A 22,535-nucleotide genomic window follows, 5' to 3' on the forward strand; every position below is an offset into this window, starting at 1 on the left:
GTGTCAATGCGGAGGATTAGAGTTTCAAAATTGTAAGGCCAAATTTTTTTAACCTTCATATCACTTAAAAGAGAGAGAGATGATATATCTAATTGTATCCGCGGTACAATGCAGCTTCTTCATTCTTGACTACTTATGTGTCTATGCTTGAGAACATTTAAGAATGATTTGTACATCTATGCTCTATGAAGTTCCAACTAGTTCTGAAGTAATATGAAACATTAATTGATCATGTTTTCTGAAACAAATCAAGAAGAGTGATAGCTTTTGCTTCCTCTCCTCTGTTGTGGGATGGTTGTGGGGGATTAGTATATACAGATTCTGACGACAAATACTCAGCCACCTTGGTTGAATTTTTTTCTGGGTTGTTAGAAGAAGTCTCAAAGTTCAGCTGGTCTACTGAAGTCACTGTTATCTGATTCAAAGACTCTAAGGACGAGCTTCGAGTTAGAGTGCCGGATACTACTGTTATTTCGTCCCTCTCATCAATTGTTGATTCGAGGGAACACACTGATCTTGCGGTGTGTGAATGCAACGAATCATGCTTAGACTTGTGTTTTACTCTTTTACACCAACTATGCAGGGACTCTCTAACACTCTCCGTTACTAAGGCCTTCTTACATCGAGAACCCATCTGCAGTGAGTCATCAAATCAAAATGGGATCAAATAAATTTTCTGTTGTAACACTAATACAAAATATGAGAGTTAAGCCAACCTGTGAAACTATTACGTTCAGGGGCACTGTCATATAGCTACACCAGAACTGAACAAGAGCACTGCAAGTTGTTAAAAAAAGAAAAGAAAATGAGAGTCCCTGCAGATTGAAGTATTGGAGAATCCGGAAAATTAGTCAAGAAAATAAAACAAAGCATTCTTGAAAAGAGAGATGAAACCAACCCAGATGCCAACCGAATGATGATCATGTAATGGTTTCTCATGAAGCACGATCGTTCTTGGAATCCCCACTAGACAAACAAAATCAAGAAAATTCATCTAATAAAAGCATGTGATAAGTGATAAGGCCTGATATAATCTTGAAAAATTGAATTCTTACCAATGTCCAAATAAACGTTGCCATTTCAAAGGCATTCTGCATGAACAGTAGAGAAAATAAGAACAAAGAACACAATCATGCAGCATGGCCCGACTACAAATAATGTGTTATCATTTTTTACCTGAAATATGACAAATTGTATCACCCATAACAGTATATCTGGTTTTTTGAACCAAAAAAGTTCATCACGTGGCTTTACTTGTGTCCGAGCAGATGGACCTGTCTGCTCCATAATTTCAAGTGCTAAAGTGGATACAACATGCTGAAGTTTTGTTCCTATCAACATGACAAGCTTTTACGAGTAGAGAAATCAGACCTTAAGGAAACTAAATTTCAATGGACTGTCTCATTTTGATTTGTTGAAATATCAAATTAGAATATACATACAATTGCAGGGATAAATGATAGCCAGAAGTATATATTCAGACCTGCAAATTCAGAAACTTAAATATCTGAGAAAGTTAAGCAAAGTCACTAACAATATGCAAATCTTCAATTCTGAAGAAAAGTTACCATGGATGTTCACGAAGATGCAGACTATGGCATAAATCCAAAGAGGCCAGCTGCAAAATTGAAAAAAAGAAAAAAGGTTATTCAGCTCTAAGTTTTCTCATTGTTTTTCTTTAATAAACCTTTGGTAGAAGTCTAATGTTGATTAGAAAAAAAAACATTGGTATTTGCTACAACAACTTTGGAGTTTCTTACAGGAAACATCATTTCTATTGACTCCATTCCCTATGTTAATCACGAGCATTCTACGTTAACTAAGCAATTTACTTTTAATAAGTTGCAGGGGTTTGCAACACACCAATTAAAAGGAGAAATCCATTTCAAAAGGGTTCATACCTTATTCCTAGAATGCCATGAAATTCATCTTCCATGCTTCGAACCATATATTGATGGAAATTATAAGACAACGGCAATTTGTGTTCCTGTAAATTTACAAAGCAGAGAACAATTAGACTAGTGGTGTGGATTAAAGCTAGTGAGGATGATGACAAACAAGTTAATCCTTAAATTCTTATAGTATGAAGATCTTTTAGGTGAAGAATGGCATGAATTTTTGTGATTTGTGAATGCAAAGTTACAGCTCAGTCCACCACGTTTAACATTTAGAAGGTTTCTTCAATATAGAAGAATTTAAAGATTAGGCCATCAGGGAATAGTAATGGACAAACAAATTTCCAGGCATGCATTAATTTATCCTAAATCCCTCAGCAAATAAAAAACTTACAGTTATGAAACCTAAGCGGAGTGCAAGGTAATCTGATTTTTGTATAGAGCTTCTAAATTGCCGCACAAAACAGAGCTACAAGGTCAGATCACAAATTTTAATCCATCATTCAGACGTTCAAAATAAGCACAAGGCTGAGACTAACAAAAATTAGAATCAAGGAGGAAAGTCGCTAATAATTTCCGATCCATGAATATTTCCTTATCTTGTCATACTATATAAACCGAAAGATGTTTAGATAGTTCAATTGCTGGCGGAATGATCTATCAAAATGTCATCTCAGTAAAAATAAGCACACGAATAATTAAGGATGCTCTATTTATGTTGATATATATATTACCATCCAGTTTAGGATTGGACTCCTGCTCCATGGATGAGAAGTGTGATGGAAAACAAATGTTGTCTGCCGCCTCATCACCTTGATTTTCTTTCCTGTTGAACAACAGTTAGTAAAAGTATAGGCCATATTACATGATGCAGAAGTTATTACATGAGAAACAAGCAAAAAAACCAAGCTTGGAGGGCTGTACCCTCAATCATTCGTTTATACATTGACAAGATTCCCATAGTGGTTGGTCAATGAAGTACCATTATATGCTATTTACCTTGCAAGTTTCCACCGGTTGCCATCGCAGCCTGATTTTCCCATCTGCGCCAACTATAGATCTACAAACACATGCAACAAAGAGAAAATAAAGGCATGCAAGCAAATTGCTGTATTGTGTGTCATTTGTGTCCAGTAAAATATTTCATAAATTGATCTCAGGTGCTCTATCAAAGGACATGAACCTGATAACCAAAAATAGAAAACAACAGCAACTAAGACAACGCCAAGTGATTGGAACAAAGATCTCTTATAAAGAAAATCACTTTCGTTGTTCCTAGTACACTATCAAAGGCTCAAACAAAGACTGTTAATATATGACCATTACTGATTTATAAGAACATTGACACATTTGATAATTTGTCAATATACCTGTACTGAAGTTGCTAAAACACCTCAAGGGTTTATAAATGTGCCAAGGAGAAATGATGTACATAATCCTATATAATAAGGTGGAAATCATGATGACTGACCTTGCTCATTGCTAAACCAACAGCCAGACAACTATACAGAACATGAGTGATCCCAAGAACAAATAAGAACCGATGCAGCTGCTCAAGACCCTCATATGAAACAAATGGTTCATGGCCCTGCATTCATTTATTAAAATTATCAGAAGAGCACTTTGTAGTATTTCAAAGAAACAGATATTTGATCTCAGTTTGTTCAACAGAAGATAATGCCCTGCCGTTTGTTTTCCTGTATGTTTTCAATCTTCAACTAATTTTTTTTTGTAAATGAATTTCTTGTGAAGGCAGAAATCACTTTACAGCAGACTGTTACCTCTCCACATTGGTTGAATGCTCCACTATTAATTTCTTGAGGGAAGGAGGAGGAGGAGGAGGAGGAGGAGCTTTGATGCATGATATTCTCATTGATGCCGAGGTCTTGCTCAGAACAAATATAAAAGCGACTGCTAAAAAGTGAGGAATTGACACAAATTTCAGAGATCCACCTTGCACTTTGTGCCAATAGCAAAGAGATAAGGCCAAGCAGCATCAGTTCTAAGAAAGGAAAGGAGTAATCCAAGTTAAAATACAAAAATGAAAATTAAAATCAGTAAAGCGCGCTTAGCTGACATAAGGCATAATGGAATCATACTTAGTTAGTGTCCTTCTTTACCTTCCTTAATTTTCTCCAGTGAAGCAAAAAGTGCCTTCCTTCTTGTGTTCTTCAACCACTATATAGGAATGAATGGCATTAATATTGAAGTTAATTATATTATGATGGCAAGTAGCAGCTAGTAGCAAGAAAGGAAAGAGTGAAAAAGTGTTTAACCTGTCCAAAGCGATAGATTGAACGCTCAACCAAGAAGCAAACAAAGACCATAAGAGTAACAACAGAGGCAACTGAATATGTTGGCGTCTCAGCCAGAGAACGACCTCGTTGCAGCACCTCTGCCATATTTCACTTCAAACCAACAACAAGTTGAATGCTTAGTTTTGATTCCACCACATAAATCCCAGCCAGATGGGATCCAGGAAATGGGGAAGTATCTTAGTTTATTCTTAGGTGAAGGTGACGAAGTGCATGTGGCCATTGGAAACCTCCCTTGCCTTTCATCACAACAAACTCATTATTTTATTCTTATTTTTAAGACTTAAATATCTTTTTATACGTTATCATATTATATCATTACTTAATCTATGATGTAACTCTCTATAAAATTGTTACGTCATCACTCAACAGAATAAAATTAACCATAACTATAATAAATAAAAATTAAAGATAATAAATTTTAAAAAATATATTACATGTATAAAAAATATTTTTATTTCTATTTTTAATTATTATCTCACACAGCCTAACACAACCTTGCTCACTTTCCACTCTCCTCTCCAAATTCAAAACCATGCACATGGAGGCTTTCCCACTTTCCCATGTAAGCTTGTTAGCAAATTTTAAAGTTGCAAGGGTCCCAAAAGAAAACCGGTATATTCTCTGGATGTGGATGATGTAGGAATTTACAGCAAACCAAACAAGTTCTGCCAAAACATCAACAACAAAAAGGAAACGGAGAAAGTTAGGTTAATGATTATTATGGCTATGTTAAGATTAAATTACCGTTGGTCAAGTATTTTTTGTGTGTATCTTGATCAATAATAACAAATTTTAATGCACAAAATAAAAAAAAATAAAGAATTTAATGTTTTGAAAATAAAAATATTTGTAAATTTCGAGCTAAAATCCAAACACACTTAAAATGTTTCTTCTAACAAATAACTGGCACACGCTTTTTTTTTTCTTTTTCCTATGACATAACTGACACGTTACATAACTCTAGGATGATATTTTTTCTATCAATAATGTTTTGTGGATGTGATTTTTATTTTTTCTCTCTCTTAAGAAGGACACCCAAAGTTAGAGTTTTTTCAAGGTACTTTAAGTTCATATTTGATTTGGAAAAGAAAAATTATAGAATTTTAAGTCAAAAGATAAGGCATATGTATATTGAGAATTGAATTTTTATCATTAAAATTTAGATGACTTAAATGTAAAATAAAATATTACATTTTATTAGATGAACTTTAATTGAATGAATGTGATGAAAGTTATTTTTGTTTCAACTTTCAAAAAAACTTTTTTATTATAATAAAATATTACATTTTACTAGATGAATCTTATATTATTTTAATAATGTTAAAAAAATCAATATACTATTCCTTAGATTTGTATTAAAGGGTGTGTAATTTAGGAATTTTTTGAAAAAGTAGTATATTTTGGAAAAAGATAAGAAAGAGAAGGTGTAGTTTGGGGAAAAAACCCTCTAAATGTTGGTAGTGAACAACCGACCCTCAATTTCATCTGTGGTGTATTATTTCCGCATGTGAAAACAAACAGCCTGAAAGTGCATTAGAGAAAAAGACATTAAACAGGGTAATAACTTGAGACATGACAATGTAACATAAGTAGATAAAAGATGTTAAATGAATTTTTATATTACCGATGTGTCTATGTATTATTGGTTTACTTTGGTGATTGTTAGTATTTTATAACTATTTAAATTTATAGTATTTGATTAAAATATATCATATAAATAATGATGTTGTGGAAATGTTGTGGAGGACACTTTTTAGTTTTTATATACCATAGTTTCATTTTAATTCTTTTATTTGGGTCGATTTGATTCTTTAACTTTTAAACTGCATTTTATAACCATTGTAAATTGTAAAATATTAATCTTATTTTCAAGTTGACCAAATGGCCTAAATTGAATTTGAAAGTTAAAAGATCATATCATATTTCTTAAACGATAAAAAAACAAAATTAAATCTAAAAAATGAGATAAAACTTAAAAGACAAAGTATAACTTAGCCTTTATTAAATTATATAAAATTATTCATGACTTAGTAACTTTGATAGAAAAATGCATAAAAAATTAAAAATAAGAAACCAAAAGTATAATTTAATTCTCATGTCAATAATCGGGACGGATCCACTTGAGATACAATGGGAGATAATTACTCCCACAAACTTTTAAAATCCTCTTAATGTGATATATAAGTGAAATTATAAATTGTTCTTATAATATGGAATTTAATAAAAAAATTTAATTTATAATATTAGTATTTTCTCTACAAAATTTTATATATAATTATTATCTCCATAACATAATATTTCTTGATTTGTCACTATTAATAGTTGATATTATTATCCTGTATAAATCATGTTAGCGTTAGATAAGTTATTATCAAACTTGTTATGTCAGACTAAGCTATTAATAATGAATGATGATCTAAATTTAAGATAAAATTCACAAGATTTTTATAAATTAATGGACAAAATGTAAAAAAAAGTTAAAAGGATAAAATTCGTGAAGTTATAAAAAATCAAAATTTACAATTAAGCCTTCTATATAAAAAGATTCAGTGAATTGAATTAATAGAATATTAATATGTGAACATTATTAGTTGGTTTAATCGATTTTGCAAGGATGATATTAGTTTGTATAGCAGACAAACTTTCAAAGCTTAATTTTCTTTTTGGTGAGAAATATAGGTGGGAGGATTCACCCCACCAAATTTCCCCTCTTGTTGCTTTTGATGCATCTCACCTTATTTATGGTTGACTAGTATAACTATACAAGTATCCAGTTAAAAAAAAAAAAAGATTTTGCAAGGATAATGTTATCTAGAAAAAAAAAATGATTGGCAAGGATGATGAAACCAATAAAAAACAGAAAAAAATGTAGAAAAAATAAATGAATGTAAAAAAATAAATATAAAAAATAGAATTTATTTTTTCTTTACACATTTTTTGACACATTATTAGTCATTGATTGACTATAGATGTATGCAACATGTTTTTTTTTTTGTTTTTTTCGTGTAAAAAAGAACTATAAATTTATGCAATAATTTATCCTCTTAATAAAAAAAGAAGGGGCATGTTATAGTATTTACCTAGGTGCAATTGCATTCATACTTTGTAGCATTTCATTTCGTTCCTTAAATATTCTTCACTTACGTCCCTCAAAGTAAAGAACAGAAGAGAAGAAAACGCCCTACCTAAAACCCTAATCTCTCAAAACCCTACATATGGCGTCGTCGTCGTTAATTCGCCTCCGCCGCACCATCAGAACACTCTCGGGCATCTCCCACTCCTTGTCCGCGACTCATGCGGCGTCGTTTTCCTCCCCCATCCGGTGCGGCGTTTCATGGAGTTTGCAGTCACCGAAGAAGGGTGTGGTTCAGTCCCGTTCATTCAGGTCAAGCTCAATTTCACTTCTATCTTTTCGATCCTCGCAGCGGCAGAACAACATCCCCGATGAGATTGGTCCCGATACCATTCTCTTCGAGGGCTGCGATTACAACCATTGGCTCATCGTCATGGAATTCAAAGACAACAACAAACCCTCTCCCGAAGACATGGTTCGCGTTTACGAAGAGACTTGTGCCAAGGGTCTTAACATCAGGTTCCTCTCTCAAATAATAAGTCTTTCTCATAATTATCAGAGTTTTTTTTTTTATCGGCAAATGTTAGTTTGTTAGTTTTGTTAGAAATATCAGTTTTAGTTTGTTTCTTAGTCGTCGTGGTTTTTCTTTGAATGCGTGCGTGGTTTTAGTTTGGAAGAGGCCAAGAAGAAAATGTATGCGTGCAGCACAACAACTTACATAGGCTTTCAGGCAGTCATGACTGAAGAAGAGTCCAAGAAATTTGAAGGTATTTATTTGTTCCTACTTTCAAATTCCATGACCCAGTTCAGAGAAAATCATTTGATGTTTGATTTGCTGCATCTTAACAGGTCTTCCCGGAGTCGTCTTCGTGCTACCAGATTCCTATATTGATCCGGTGAACAAACAATATGGAGGTAAGTTTTGTTTCTTTCTTTTCAGAAGTTTGGTCATGCCATAATAAGCTGATTGAATTGAATCTAATTCATTAGTAGTTCGATTTCAATGGTTTGCTACCCTTTTGATTGTAAGAATGTTTCTGAATGACATTTTCTTGTGTGATAAATAGGAGATCAGTACATTAATGGAACAATTATCCCTCGACCTCCACCAGTACAGTATGGGAGGAATCAGGGAAGACGAGACTGGAATAAGAGTCCTGGTCAATACAACCGGCATGAGAATCCAATGCCAAGGCCTCAAGGGAATCCCTCTTTCAATAGTCAGGGACCCATGCCGGGGGGTGGAAGGAACTATGGGCCTTCACAAAATTATCCACCCCAACAGAACTATGGTCAAGCATCCCAGAATTATCCGCCCCAACAGAACTATGCCCAAGCATCGCAGAATTATCCACCCCAACAGAATTATGGCCAAGCATCGCAGAATTATCCACCCCAACAGAATTATGGCCAAGCATCACAGAATTATCCACCCCAACAGAACTATGGCATGACATCACAAAATTATACACCCCAACAGAACTATGGCCAAGCATCGCCAAATTATCCACCCCAACAGAAGTATGGTCAGGCACCACAAAATTATCCACCCCAACAGAACTTTGATCAAGCACCACAGAATTATCCACAACAGCAAAGGTATGGGCCATCTTCACCACAATATGCACAGCAGCAGAGCTTTGGACCACCTGGTCAAGGAGAAAGAAGAAATTATATGCCACAACAGAACTTTGGACGGCCGGGACAAGGGGAAAGAAGAGATCCTGTGCCTAGGCATGGTGCTTCAGAGGTGAGGGGTGATACTTTTACCCCATCATATGCGCAGGATTTCAAACCAGCATACATGGAGGGATTTGAACAGGCTGAGCTGGGGAACCATCCTGCCAAAGAACAGGCAGGGTCACAACAAAGGTATCCACCTTCTGGCCCAGGCTTTACTGGAGAGGTATGGTAGAGACCTAAAAATCTAGAAATATTCGAGTTTCTGATTCTGGATCAAATTAGTCATAATAGAGATAAAAACGGATGCTTCTCTCTTTTTTTTTTTTTTTATATTAAATATAGTTCAATATTTTATACTTGTGTGAAATTGTAATTGGTGAGGCTACATCTCTGTATTCTTTGCTTGTGGAAAAATTATTAACTTTGTCTCAAATCAATGGAAAAGATGACTTGTTTTTTGTTGTTTTTTGCAGGGAAGATAGTGATAGTAATTGAGTTAGTGGGCGGCTTGTATTAAAGTACTAATCACATTCTAAGCTGATTGTTTGCCCTTGCCATTTGGTGGAACATTGATTTATTGAGCTGTCGTTGTGTATCCATCAATTTTTAGTTGCACTGTTCTGTGACAAAGTTGGATGTGGTATGTAAAGTTAGTACTGGCTGCAGGCTTGTTGTTTGAACATGCTTGAACTATGAATTTCACGTGGCTCTTTCCTGTCTTACTCCGCTCCCATTCTCCTTCTCATTGTAACGGATAGAACAATGAATAATGTGGATTTGCGTTCTCTAAGTCATGTGACAATGTAATCAGTTTCCGTAAGGGCCATTAATGCTACAGCCCACAATCATGTCTTCCTCTTTTTGCTTGATTTCCTTATACTTCATTTGGGATTGTATTTCAAGTTTTGGAAGTTCTAATACTTCAAATGTTAAAAGTACTTAGTGCGGTTGAAGTCAAGTAAAAAAGAGATCAGATCAAAGGATTCTTGTGTTAGTGACTGAGAATCGTTGGCAATAAAACATATTCAAAGAATGGTCTTACTTGGAAGTCTCCGAGACTGAGGCTTATTTAACAGTGAAAGTATAATCTTGAGGGTTCCTAAAGAAAATCAGACTAAAAAGTTTATATTATCTGTGGAAGCGCTTGTGGCTAAAGTTGAAATGGATTTAATAATAAAAAAGAATGACATGGATTCATGTATGCTGGTTTGAAAAATTTTATGCGAGTCTCTTATCACATGCAAAATTTTACCCCAACAGGACTTGGCTAGTATTTAATGCGAGTCTCTTTAAGTCTTACCACAAGGAAAATTTACCTAAATCCGGACGTGTTGAAAAGTGTAACTAAAATTCCTATAGCACTGGACTTGAATAAAAAAGGAGATCATGTGAAAGTAATAGCATAGAAAATAAGTTTAAGGTATATATTTTCATCTTTTTTTGTCTTTATATATAATTGGCAATTCCACCAATCTTGTGTTTATGTAGGTAGGTGTTACAGAATGTCACTTTTGGGATGAGCAACTTGATGGTCTTGTAGAACCAAATAGCCTAGAATTCGTGTCTTTGGATTGTTAACGAATTTAAAAAAATGATGGTGTCGCACCATGATTTTTACCGCACCAGACCTTGATCCACCGCATTTCTAAACACTTGATAATAGTGTTTGGATTGGCTTTATGATGAGAAATAATCAATTAATTTTTTATGTTAAAGACAAAACATTAAATGGTTGTTTCTATTTTTTCATGATATCACCATGATTTTATGGGATAAAATTGATTATTATAAGTTATCGAAGCACACTATATTTTACATGTCAAGAATATAGTAAAAGAAAAAAAAGAACAAAAAAACTGGAATGCGTATGTGCATGTTTTAGATTGATGATTCACATCTTTGGAACCAATGTTTCTGTGCTTTATAGCGGTTAACGACACACACATTAAAATATGTTCACGTCCAAATCAATGATTCACATTTGATTTTGATGTATTATCTTGTTCAGGTGTCAGTTAGAGAAAGATAAAGAGGTTGAAGAGGATCAAGTCTATTGAACTACAAGAATTTTCCTGATTATGGTGATAAAATTCTTGGATCACCTAATTTTCTTCCAGATGCACTTACCACATGATTAACCATAACAAGCCTACAGTTCAGAATTTACCTCAATAATTCCCGTGATCAAGAATTTCAGTTGAAAAATGTGTAATTATTATTTTTTTTCTCTTTCTGTAACCTTAGATTTTTTCCTATGTTAAACACAACTAGAGAATCCAAGAAAGATTATCAGTGAATAGAGCATGATGGACCGCATAGCGCAGTGGATTAGCGCGTCTGACTTCGGATCAGAAGGTCGTGGGTTCGACTCCCACTGTGGTCGTATTGTATTTTACTTCTGAACTGAACTTTTAGGGAAACGACATCGTTTCCCAATACGTGAGTTTTGAATGTGAGGCTGCGAGTGAGTGTGGGTGGATAAGTGAAGTTAACGTAGTGTTCGTCTGCGAAATTGAAGGTGATGATGGATTGTGGGGTGAAGAGACGTGAGAGTGTGAGAGAGGAAGATGATGAAGTGATGATAGTAACACCATTGGGGGCTGGAAACGAAGTGGGTCGTTCATGCGTGTACATGTCCTATAAGGGTAAATCCATATTGTTCGATTGTGGAATACACCTAGGTTTTTCAGGCATGTCCGCCTTGCCCTATTTCGACGAGATTGACCCTTCCACCCTCGATGTTCTTCTCATCACTCACTTTCACTTGGATCATGCTGCGTCCTTGCCCTACTTCCTCGAGAAAACCACCTTCAGAGGCCGCGTTTTCATGACCTACGCCACTAAGGCCATCTACAAGCTCCTCTTGTCTGACTTTGTCAAAGTCAGCAAGGTCTCCGTCGAAGATATGCTTTTTGATGAACAGGACATCAATCGCTCCATGGATAAAATTGAGGTTCCAATTTTTCTTTTCTTTTCTTAATCCTTTCCTTAGAGAAAATGTACTTATCTTTTTAGTTCATAACATTTATTAAGGGTATTGGTGAAAAAATAGCATATAATGTTATGTTTAAAAGCCAAATAATACACTTTGTTTGGTACAATTTTTTTTCCCAGATGCAACACTTATTTTGGGACGGAGGGACCTCTAAATTCCAGTATATCTGCTAACAGAAATTAGTGACTGCAGGTTATTGATTTCCATCAAACAGTGGAAGTGAATGGTATTCGATTCTGGTGTTATGCTGCAGGCCATGTCCTTGGTGCTGCTATGTTCATGGTTGACATAGCTGGTGTTCGAGTGCTATACACTGGAGACTATTCACGTGAAGAAGACCGCCATCTCCGTGCTGCTGAGATCCCACAGTTTTCCCCAGACGTATGCATCATAGAATCCACCTATGGTGTACAGCATCATCAGCCTCGCCACACACGAGAAAAACGCTTCACCGATGTTATCCACTCAACCATTTCTCAAGGGGGTCGTGTGTTGATTCCAGCATATGCCCTTGGCCGTGCACAGGAGCTCCTCCTCATCCTTGATGAATATTGGGCAAATCATCCTGAACTCCACAATATACCCATCTATTATGCTTCTCCACTTGCAAAAAAGTGTTTGACTGTTTATGAAACATACACCCTTTCCATGAATGACAGGGTCCAGAATGCAAAGTCAAATCCCTTTTCCTTCAAGCACATATCAGCTTTAAGTAGCATTGAAGTTTTCAAAGATGTAGGACCATCTGTGGTGATGGCAAGCCCTGGTGGGCTTCAGAGTGGCTTGTCGCGACAATTGTTCGATAAGTGGTGCTCTGATAAGAAAAATACTTGTGTTTTACCAGGATTTGTTGTTGAAGGGACATTGGCAAAAACCATCATGACTGAACCAAAGGAAGTGACTCTCATGAATGGACTCTCTGCACCTCTTAACATGCAGGTGCACTACATTTCCTTTTCTGCTCATGCTGACTCTGCTCAAACAAGTGCGTTCTTAGAAGAGCTCAATCCTCCTAACATAATTCTCGTTCATGGGGAAGCTAATCAGATGGGCAGGCTCAAACAGAAGCTCACAAGTCAATTTGCTGATCGCAACACCAAAATCCTTACTCCTAAAAACTGTCAATCTGTAGAAATGCATTTCAATTCACAGAAAATGGCAAAAACCATAGGGAGGCTGGCTGAAAAAACACCAGAAGTTGGTGAAACTGTCAGTGGTTTGCTAGTAAAAAAAGGCTTCACATATCAGATAATGGCACCTGATGATCTTCATGTCTTTTCACAGCTATCAACAACAAACATAACTCAGAGAATTACCGTTCCTTACTCTGGTGCCTTTAGTTTCATACAGCATAGACTCAAACGGATATATGAGAGTGTAGAGCAGTCAGTGGATGAAGAATCTGGAGTTCCAGAATTGCAAGTTCATGAGTGTGTTACTGTGAAGCATGAAGCTGAAAAGCATATCTCCTTGCATTGGACATCAGACCCCATTAGTGACATGGTATCAGATTCAATTGTTGCTCTGATTTTAAATATCAACCGTGATGTCCCCAAAATAATGGCTGAATCTGATGTGATTAAAATTGAGGAAGAGAATAAGAAGAAGGCTGAGAAAGTTATGCACGCCCTCCTTGTTTCACTCTTTGGAGATGTGAAGGCAGGTGAAAACGGGAAATTGATAATTAACATTGATGGGAATGTAGCAGTGCTCAACAAAGAAAGTGGGGAAGTTGAGAGTGAAAACGAAGGTCTCAAGGAAAGAGTAAGAGCAGCTTTCCAGCGCATTCAAAGTTCTGTAAAGCCAATTCCTCTATCTGCACCGTAACTTTCTCCTCTCCTTACATTGTGTTGGGAAGGTGAAAAGCCATTGCTCCTTCATCCCATCGTATCAGGTCCTGCCAGATTATGTCACAATTGCAGGCCCCTCCTTCATCCTAACTGGCCCAGGTAAGACTATCTCACTCCCTTGTTCTGTGTTTTGGCCACTGCTATAGCAATTCCATTTGTGTGTTTTGTTGTATGTTTGTGTGTATGGCAACTTGCCATTGCCATGTAGTGATGTAGGCTTTATTTTCTCCTCATTCCATTAAACAGCAAGCCGATAAGTTGGGGGTTTCAATACATTATGAGTGGTTCAGTTCTTGGAACTCGCTATCTTGGAAAGGAAGTGTTATTTGGACTGATTAGATTATAAAGCAATAACCCAAAGTGCTTATTATCAGGGTAGTTCTTGCATAATAGTCTGTCACATTGGACTCATCTCTATAACCATTTAGGCATTGAGTTCCTTGTGCTTAATTCTAGTGCCTTTATCTCACCTATGTTCTTTCTGTTTGTCTTTGATCTGTTTGCATAGATAAAACAATTTCACATCATTCTTAAATTTTGTAGTTCATAAATCACATATTGCAGTCTGGAAGTTGCATTATATCAGCAAGACATTAAGATAGATGTATGTAAGACATGTTACAGGTACTAGTTAGATAGATTCTAACTCATTTTTAGGAAGTTATAATTAATAAAACTGTTAAAATATGTAATGTAGAAGAATGGAGGCAACAATTCAGATTCCACTGGGAATGGATAATACATTGGTTAATAATAGGCCAATCAAATTGGGTATGTGAAATGAAAGAACCGGTTTGTTTAAATTAATTGAAATCATACCAACAAAATGCTTCTTACGCTAGACATTTCCAACTCATAAAATTAAGAGACAGACCCATGCCCCTTAACCTGAATGTGGGAATGAAAAATGAAATTGACTTGTACAAATAATTAATTGTAAAGAAAGGTGATATTGTTAATTGTTATACAGCTATTGCTATATTCTATTCTTGTGTGTTAGTTATGTTTGTTGGACAAGTGGTCTCAATAACTTAAGAAGAGGGGGTGAATTAAGTCTTACAAAATTTCTCACTAACAAATTTTTAATTCCCTTTTAAATGATAGGCTTCAGAATGCAGAAGAAGAAATAACAATCAATTTAATAATGTTCTTTAAACGTGCAAGACAAAATTGATTGCAATAAAATAAATGAGATAAGGGAAGAGAGAAATACAAACTCAATTTATACTGGTTCAGTCACTTTCCGTGTCTACATCCAGTCCTCAAGTAACCCACTTGAGATTTTTCATTATCTCTGTAAATCGATTGCACAATTATATTTTGAAGGGTCATGTCTTTTCAAAGTGTTTTCTGAAGTGCCGTTGCTGGTAATCGATTATAAACATCTGATAATTAATTACATGATTCAAAATTCAAATTTAAAATCCTTTTTAAAAGTTGTTTTTCAAAATTTTCTTCTAGTAATCGATTACACTGCCTAGTAATCGATTACCAGAGCCTTGATCTCTTGGAAACACTTTGTTTTGAGGCAAAAGTTTGATCTTGAATTAATCTTGAAACAATGTTTGTTGAAGCAATCTTGTATTAATCTTGAAGCAATGCTTAACCTTTGAATGTTTGTTGAAGTAATCTTGAAAACAAACTTGTTTAATTATTCTTTGGCATTATCAAAATCATGTTTTCATACATTTATATTCTTCTCCTTTTTTATGATGACAATTATTATCAAGTGAATTCTTTTCAGCATCATCAAAACCTGCATTATTCACATTCTCCCCCTTTTTGATGATGACAACCATTATCAAGTGAATTTTTTTCAGTATCATCAAAATCTGCATTATTCACAATGTCACATTGTTATATATAGCTACATCAAGCAAAATGTCACATTGTTATATATAGCTATTGTTATATTATATGTTTCTATCTTAGGACCAGATCTCAATTAGTGTCTCAGGTTGCTTTACTAAGTTTACTTGTTCTAAATTTCTTTCCATTTAAAACAAGTTGTAAGCTCATGAATACTTTTATTGTTTCGTACGGTGCAATAAAATTTATTTCTTTTGTCAGGGCAGCCATTCATATTTGTATTTAATTTGCTAATATTTTGGTTGTAGGAACTAGGAAGCATGGATGCAGGATGCTCCTAGTGATAATGCAGCTGCTGAAGCAACTCCTAATGTTGTTAGAAAGAAAATTTACAAAGGATCTACTACAATTTCACACAAAAACTGATCCTAAATGTAAGCATTTTGTATTTAAAAGAGTGAAGAACTAATATGTATATTTGCCTTCACTGTGCACAAACATATAGGGGAGACCGGGATGGGGTATAAATAAAATGAAGCATCATCTTACGGGTAAATCATGTCAAATATCTTCTTGTAAAATTGTTTTTATTATTATTTCCCCTCATTTCAAGGGAAAATAGGGAAAAAAAATATCTATGCTGAAATATTGAAAAAGTACGTGTTTATACATCTAAAATTGGCATGTATTTCAAGTTTTGGAACTTCTAATACTCCAAATGATAAATTTACAAAGTTTAAAGTGTAAAACCATAGTTAGTGCAGTTGGAAGTCAAGTAAAATAGATTAGATCAAACGTTTCTTGCTAGTGACTTAGAATCTTTTGCAATAAAACATTCATAGAACGCATGGTCAATGATCATTGATAAATAGGTGCATCATGCATGTCTGGATTAAAATTTAAAATTACTTTTGTTCTTGATGCAACATTTTTCTTCTTCTACATTTGGTGCATTGGAATTTGTAAAAATACTTCCAAACTTTAATTCAAAATAAGAGTTGAGTTATTCACGAACTATTTCAACTTGGCTGGATCAATTAAACTCGTTTGTTTAATTAAATTAAGAAAGCTCAAGTTTGACATTAAGTTTGATTATTTCAACAAGTCAAATCTATCAATCTAAGCTTTACATATTTGACATTAATTATCTCATAAGTGGGGTATTTAATCTTAAGTGTCTATGATTTTTGATATTAATTTAATAGTTTTAATTGGCTATTCTTATATTCTTACATAAGCAAGTGTTTCACTAGAGTTGCTACAATGGTAACTTTGAAAAAAAACTCTTTATCCTTCATTATTTTAACTTAATAGTTTCACTAAGTACCTAATAATCAAAGATTGAAAGAAAAATGAAGGATAAGAATGAGGAGTAGTCATTCTCCGATATCATTGTGGTCAATGGATTAAAGGTTTTTCAGATATGTGTGATTGTACAACTAACTTATATGTTGAATTGTATGCCATCTATCAAGATTTGAAGCAATTTTGGAAGTTTGGTTTAAGACACATCGTATGTGAATCTGATTCCCTCTCTTAGATCTCATTTCGAAGGATAACATGATTTTCACCCTCATCATGTCCTTATCTGTTGCATTCGGGATTTGGCAGCCAAGGAGTGGAACATTACTTTCAAGCACACCTTTAGAGAAGCCAACTAATTTGCTGATTGGTTGGTTCTCCATTGAGCTTCTTTGGGCTATTTCTTTGTGCACCCAGTTTTTTTTTTTTACACCCAGCAGATTTTGGACAATTCCAACATTATCCTTCTGTAAAGTTCACATCAATTGACAATCTGTAAAATTTACGAATTTGCAATTCATATCTCAAATATGTAACTTTCATGTTATTAGTATGACATTCTAACCAACTGAACTAATAAATTAATTATGTTATAAAATAATTAGTGTTATTATATATAGCACTAAAATTTCTAATATATATTTAATACACACATAAATTTACATAATAAATTTTATAACAATTAATTTTGATCTAATAATTTTTACATATATAAAATATAAATAAAAATCATAGATTTAATAAAAATTTCTATATAAAAAATACATTATTAAATCTATGATTTTTAAATAAGAAAAACAACAGAATAGTTAATAATATACTTCCGTTCCCATTCATTTAAATAATTACTTAGAATATTTATTCAATTGCTACAGATCAACAGCTAAAGCTTTCCTGCTAGCAAGATCGACTCTTGGGCCAAATTATATACACTTTGCCTAGTATCTATAGCACACAAACATAACTGTGAATGGTGTACAGTATGGCAAAAAACAAATGTAACATATACCAACTGGTGTATGATACTAGAATATTTGTTTTAAAAACAGTTAAGGTTAGAACTAATGAAGTAGTCGTCGGTTTGATCAATAATAAACAATTATATTTGCTATTTCAGGCAATAAAAGTGAATGTATTAATTCCAAGTTCAAAAGTACGTTATCAAAAGCAACCAATAGTAATACGATAAGAAAACTAGAAATTTTGGCTCATAAACTAGTATATGGATATTCGAAACTAGCCTATACTCTTGAGAAAAAAATTTAATAAAATCTAAAATATCACAACAGAACATTAGACTGCAGTTTTCTTGTTCCTGAAACTCTCCTTCATCAATGCAAATTTTTTCTTACACTGATTCACAGTCTTCCCAGGTACAGCTGTTGCAACACGCTCCCATCTCTGGCTTGTTTCCTTTGGAAAGGCTTTTAAAGCTTGAACTAGTGCTCGTTCCTGCACCGCAGACCACACATCCTGTTCTGAACTGGAAGAAACTCCATTAGCAGGGGAGTTCTGATCATCAGTACCTTTGTTCTGAGAGACTTCTGCATTATTTGTAGAGGAGGCAGGAGCTGGCACTCCTAATTCTTCTCTGGTTGTCAATGGAGACTCAATTGATTGTGCACCAGGTTTCCTTTTCTCAAGAAATGTGTCAAAAGCTTTTGACGAATCAGGTTTCTGAAGGAGTACAGTTTTAGTAGCCTTCATAATTTCTTCAACAGATCTTCCAGTACCAATGTATTCTGAAATAACCTCCCATCTCCGTGAGGTTCCTTTGGGATATTTCTGCATTCCTTTCCTCAATAGATCAATCTCTTCTTTACTCCAGGGTTTCTCCTTCTTCTCAATGTTGCTTAGTGAAGGACTGCCATTAGCCTTGATGGAACCATTGGCATTTTGTTGATTAGTTTTCTCATCAACCGCCTCTTCTTTCTTAGAACTCAGTGCATCTCTCAAAACTTTTGCTTGCTCTAATAACATCTGTCTGCCTCCCATGTTCTCACAGAGACTCCTTAGCTGCTGTATATCTAGTGACATGCAAAGCCTTTCTACATCATCATCAGAAATATCAAGTAAATGGTGCGATAAAATAGGTCCTGAAAGAGTCCGAAGTCGTGCTCGCTCCTTCCGCAAGAGCTTTTTCTCTTTCTCTTTCACCTTCTTCTGTTGTAAAGCAGCTTCTGTGGCTTGTCTCTCTTCCTCCTCTTTTCGCTGCCTCTCCTCTTCTGCGATTCTGGCTGCCTCTTCTTCCTGCAACTTCTTTGCTAGGAACTTAGCCTCCTTTTTCCTTTGTTTCTCAGCTTTTTCTTCTTCCTTTCTTCTCAAAATTCTGGGGTCTCTCTTATAAGCATTATCAACAAGAGTGCGTATCCGTGCATAGTCTTCCTTCCTAGCTTTTTCTGTCAATTTCGCATTCTGCCTTTCCATCCATCTCTTGTGGTCTCGTGATTCAGCTTGCTCAAGATCAAACTCATCAGCATGAGGAAACTCCCTCCAACTTTTAAAGGAGTACCAAAAATTGTAGAAATTATCAACTTCTTTTATCGGAGTATTATCATCACCTAGTGATGGAATTGATTGATTAACTGACCACCGCCCATTCCTCATAAAAGCAGGACCAAACACCTTGAAGAAGTCTTGTGGAGCACAATCAGTGGGAATCTCATCATCAAACTCATCGGTGGAATCATAAATTCTTCTCTTCAATGGATCAATCAACACTTCATATGCTTCTTGGATTGCCTTAAAGTGACTTTCTATTTCATCCTTTTTTGCTTGTTTTGCAGCTTCAGTTTCCTCAGCAAGAAGAAGAGCAGCCTGTTTGTCAGGATGAAACCTCAAGGCAGTTTCACGATAGCTTTTACGAATTTGATCCTCCGTAGCAAGATACCTTAGATGACCCAGACCCAATAATGCATAGTGATCTTGCTGCATGTCTCCAGTGCCAGTTTTCTTTTTGCTCTTGCTGCTATAAGAATCAGATGGGAGATATGTTTGTTCCTTATCATCAACCACTTTTTTATCATCAGCATCTTTGTTATCTTCCTGAACACCAAGAAGTTTAAGTGCAGCAGAATGGAAAGAATGACCTGCAGGTTCAAATTTCAAAGCCTTGATAGGAAGACAGTTTGAAGAGACAAAAATAGGCTGTCCATCTACAATCTCTTGTGAGTAAGTAATAAGATGGAATTTTGTATGTACAGCCATATAATGGTGGCCTTCAGAACCAAGAAATATGACTCCCCTCAAATTTAACACTGTAATAACTTGAACCTGCATTTCAAATAAAATTTCAATTAGACAATTCCCAGTCACCTTGACGGTAACAAATCATCCATCCAAATCATTATTTTTAATAGAATAAGATATTTTATTAGAGAGTAAAGAGAACTAAAACTAGGAAGACAACGAGAAATTCTCCAAAAAAGATAGTCTATAAACAATGAAGTGAAGAAAAGAAAGGCTGAGAATGCAACAAGGATGCTCAATCTCAATGCATATTTGATACAGGAACTAATGATGCAGCAATGAACCGATTAATAGAACACAAAAGACAAGCACACTGTAAAATAAAATTTTAGCATCTGCATTTACAAAAAAAATTAAGCCAAACCACCAAAAACTGTTCCAGAGTACATCAAAACACCCACTACTCCTCAAAGACCCAAAAAAATATTCTTTCATGGGATAATAGTCATCTTACGATGCAAAAAGAGAAAATACATAACACTGTCTCTGAGTCTGAGATAGATCTCCAGTTCTCCACATAGCAAACATATTAGGAGAAAGAGAAAAGTGAGGCATACAACCATGAACAGAATAGAAGTATAGCTTATGGGCAAGTTATGCAAAGTACAAAGATGAAAAAGGCAAGGATTAGCCCCTAAGAAAGAACCATATTCCCATAAAAAATGTTCTCCCAAAACAATATATAACCAAACTAAAACGAGAAAGCATTACAGGAAGTACTTCATTCATTTATTACACCTTAGGAGTAAGGCACAAAATAAACGCACTGAAAAAGACAAATTAACTTGACATCAAAGACGCAAAAACTCAGTGATTTCACAGATAGTACTGTGTCCGATCCCCAAAACTAATTAAAGATCTGGCTTCACATGCATAGGAAAATATTGCTACAATCTACCCATGAAGCACGAGCACGAACTCTGACACGGACACTTCTACACAGCTAATGTCTAAAATATAGGACATAGAAATATGGCACACACACAAACACAGAGATTCTAATTAAATAAAATATGAGAAACATATAACAAAATATCTAAATTAATGATATATTCATCTTTTTAAACAACCCTTCTATATTTTTTTCAAGTGTATTAGTTTGTAAAGGTGATAACTTGTTCAAACCACCAAAAAGTAATTTTTGAATCAGACACCTAATAAGAAGTGTCTGGGTCAAAAACATGTCCAACACGGGGACACTTCATACAAGAGAGGTGTCTATGCTTAATAGTAATCCACTCAAACTGAAAGGCAAAAACGGTATAAAAAAAAATACTGCTTGACATTCTCAGGAATACATAGCACTGCGCATTCTTCCCCCTCCCCACCCCACCTTCACGTAAAGAATAAAATAAAAATCATCCCCATGCAATGACAAGAAATATTAAAGGAAAAAACATATCCAATGCATCGATATTCTATAGTTAATAAACAAAGCTGTCTAAAGCTACCATTCAATTAACAAGAAATCCATATTGTAACAGTGGCCTTGTAGTTAATCTGAAGAAGAAGAAGAAAAGCAAGGATTTATTTTTGAGGGTATAATAAATTTTATTTCATTACAGAATGTAATTAACTAAAATTTGTGGATTTCATTTGTTTAGATGACAACGCCGAAACTAACAAATCATTCAATCTAAGAAGCTACGGAAGATGGGAGAAGAACAACAAAAAATTATAAAAGAATAAACGAAACAAAGTTGAAAAGAACGCCAACGGAATCACATCACAAAGGGTCGGTCGAGCCAATACCCAAAGGGACTTTTAGCCTAAAACCCGGAAAAGTGTAGGTCTAATCAGAACAGATCGTGATTCGTGAGAAACATAAAAATCATGGCATGTGATGCAGAAAATGATCAGATAGAAAAACGGGGAGGAAGAAGAAGAAAGATGAAAACTTTACCAAGAGAAGAGAAGAGAAAAGGAGGAATCACGTAATGAAGCCGATTCTGAAGAGCAGAAGAGGAAATAAGCAAAGCTTTTTGGCCGTTTTATATATGCCACCAACACCCGCTGCCCTATCTTACTTCTTCGTGTCCCAAGTGAGAAGAAGAAAATAACCTAATACATTTTAAAGTTTTTTTTAATCTTTTGTCATGAGAATTTTGTTGATTTTATATTGAATAATTTATTTTTTTACTGCAATAAAAACATATATTTAAAATAATTATTAAATAGATGCACACAATTGATTTAATTAGAATTTAAAATTGAGTTTAATTTTCATAACTTCAAGAAAATAGGTCATAGTGATGTGAAGTTATAAAAATTAGTTATGTACATTATAATTATCATTATATTATAACATAATTATTATATCAAAGATTTGATAGTTAATACAAGCAAAGCAGTGACGGACGA

General features: G+C 34.7%; 4 protein-coding genes and 1 non-coding gene across 7 annotated transcripts; 3 read left to right on the forward strand and 2 right to left on the reverse strand.

Annotated features, from left to right (window-relative positions):
- Nucleotides 1-36: 36 nt before the first annotated feature.
- LOC114424408 (MLO-like protein 4) lies at nt 37-4,414 on the reverse strand. 2 transcript variants are annotated; one of them, XM_028391247.1, is made up of 15 exons: nt 4,172-4,414; nt 4,016-4,073; nt 3,677-3,897; nt 3,367-3,483; nt 2,895-2,955; nt 2,630-2,721; nt 2,290-2,364; nt 1,902-1,987; nt 1,569-1,618; nt 1,443-1,483; nt 1,177-1,347; nt 1,056-1,091; nt 899-966; nt 717-777; nt 37-634 (listed from the first exon to the last, which is right to left on the reverse strand). In XM_028391247.1, exons 1-15 carry the CDS (start codon nt 4,295-4,297, stop codon nt 230-232), a joined length of 1,668 nt encoding a protein of 555 aa, XP_028247048.1. In that variant the 5' UTR covers nt 4,298-4,414; the 3' UTR covers nt 37-229. The 2 variants fall into 2 exon arrangements, with proteins under 2 accessions (XP_028247048.1, XP_028247049.1); XM_028391248.1 differs by lacking the exon at nt 4,172-4,414 and having other exon boundaries at nt 3,995-4,073.
- A 2,897-nt stretch (nt 4,415-7,311) lies between these two features.
- Nucleotides 7,312-9,837, forward strand: LOC114422273 (multiple organellar RNA editing factor 1, mitochondrial-like). Of its 2 annotated transcripts, none has more exons than XM_028388549.1 (5): nt 7,312-7,805; nt 7,956-8,053; nt 8,136-8,201; nt 8,354-9,158; nt 9,443-9,837. In XM_028388549.1, the coding sequence occupies exons 1-5, from the start codon at nt 7,429-7,431 to the stop codon at nt 9,462-9,464; spliced, it is 1,368 nt and encodes a 455-aa protein (XP_028244350.1). In that variant the 5' UTR covers nt 7,312-7,428; the 3' UTR covers nt 9,465-9,837. The 2 variants fall into 2 exon arrangements, with proteins under 2 accessions (XP_028244350.1, XP_028244349.1); XM_028388548.1 differs by having other exon boundaries at nt 7,313-7,805; nt 8,354-9,192.
- A 1,201-nt stretch (nt 9,838-11,038) lies between these two features.
- On the forward strand, nt 11,039-16,255 carry LOC114422274 (cleavage and polyadenylation specificity factor subunit 3-I-like). The gene is made up of 3 exons (XM_028388550.1): nt 11,039-11,922; nt 12,157-13,913; nt 15,932-16,255. The coding sequence occupies exons 1-2, from the start codon at nt 11,491-11,493 to the stop codon at nt 13,789-13,791; spliced, it is 2,067 nt and encodes a 688-aa protein (XP_028244351.1). The 5' UTR covers nt 11,039-11,490; the 3' UTR covers nt 13,792-13,913; nt 15,932-16,255.
- Nucleotides 11,279-11,352, forward strand: TRNAR-UCG. The gene has a single exon. It is a non-coding gene; the product is annotated as a tRNA-Arg (tRNA).
- A 1,774-nt stretch (nt 16,256-18,029) lies between the features above and the next one.
- Nucleotides 18,030-22,229, reverse strand: LOC114422275 (dnaJ homolog subfamily C member 2-like). Its single transcript, XM_028388551.1, has 2 exons — nt 22,078-22,229; nt 18,030-20,198 (listed from the first exon to the last, which is right to left on the reverse strand). The coding sequence occupies exon 2, from the start codon at nt 20,130-20,132 to the stop codon at nt 18,219-18,221; it is 1,914 nt and encodes a 637-aa protein (XP_028244352.1). The 5' UTR covers nt 20,133-20,198; nt 22,078-22,229; the 3' UTR covers nt 18,030-18,218.
- Nucleotides 22,230-22,535: the final 306 nt, after the last annotated feature.

Source organism: Glycine soja, chromosome 8, assembly GCF_004193775.1.
Source record: "Glycine soja cultivar W05 chromosome 8, ASM419377v2, whole genome shotgun sequence".
Taxonomy (NCBI): domain Eukaryota; kingdom Viridiplantae; phylum Streptophyta; class Magnoliopsida; order Fabales; family Fabaceae; genus Glycine; species Glycine soja.

Excerpts from the sequence above, each read along its gene's own strand:
- LOC114422275 (XM_028388551.1), bottom strand. The coding sequence starts at position 20,132 with ATGGCTGTACATACAAAATTCCATCTTATTACTTACTCACAAGAGATT.
- LOC114424408 (XM_028391247.1), bottom strand. The coding sequence starts at position 4,297 with ATGGCAGAGGTGCTGCAACGAGGTCGTTCTCTGGCTGAGACGCCAACA. Across the intron at positions 2,956-3,366 it reads TTGGTTTAGCAATGAGCAAG|ATCTATAGTTGGCGCAGATG; the intron begins GTCAGTCATCAT and ends ATGTGTTTGTAG. Across the intron at positions 1,484-1,568 it reads CATCTTCGTGAACATCCATG|GTCTGAATATATACTTCTGG; the intron begins GTAACTTTTCTT and ends CTGAATTTGCAG.
- LOC114422273 (XM_028388548.1), top strand. The coding sequence starts at position 7,429 with ATGGCGTCGTCGTCGTTAATTCGCCTCCGCCGCACCATCAGAACACTC. Across the intron at positions 7,806-7,955 it reads GCCAAGGGTCTTAACATCAG|TTTGGAAGAGGCCAAGAAGA; the intron begins GTTCCTCTCTCA and ends GCGTGGTTTTAG. Across the intron at positions 8,054-8,135 it reads AGAGTCCAAGAAATTTGAAG|GTCTTCCCGGAGTCGTCTTC; the intron begins GTATTTATTTGT and ends GCATCTTAACAG.
- LOC114422274 (XM_028388550.1), top strand. The coding sequence starts at position 11,491 with ATGATGGATTGTGGGGTGAAGAGACGTGAGAGTGTGAGAGAGGAAGAT. Across the intron at positions 11,923-12,156 it reads GCTCCATGGATAAAATTGAG|GTTATTGATTTCCATCAAAC; the intron begins GTTCCAATTTTT and ends TAGTGACTGCAG.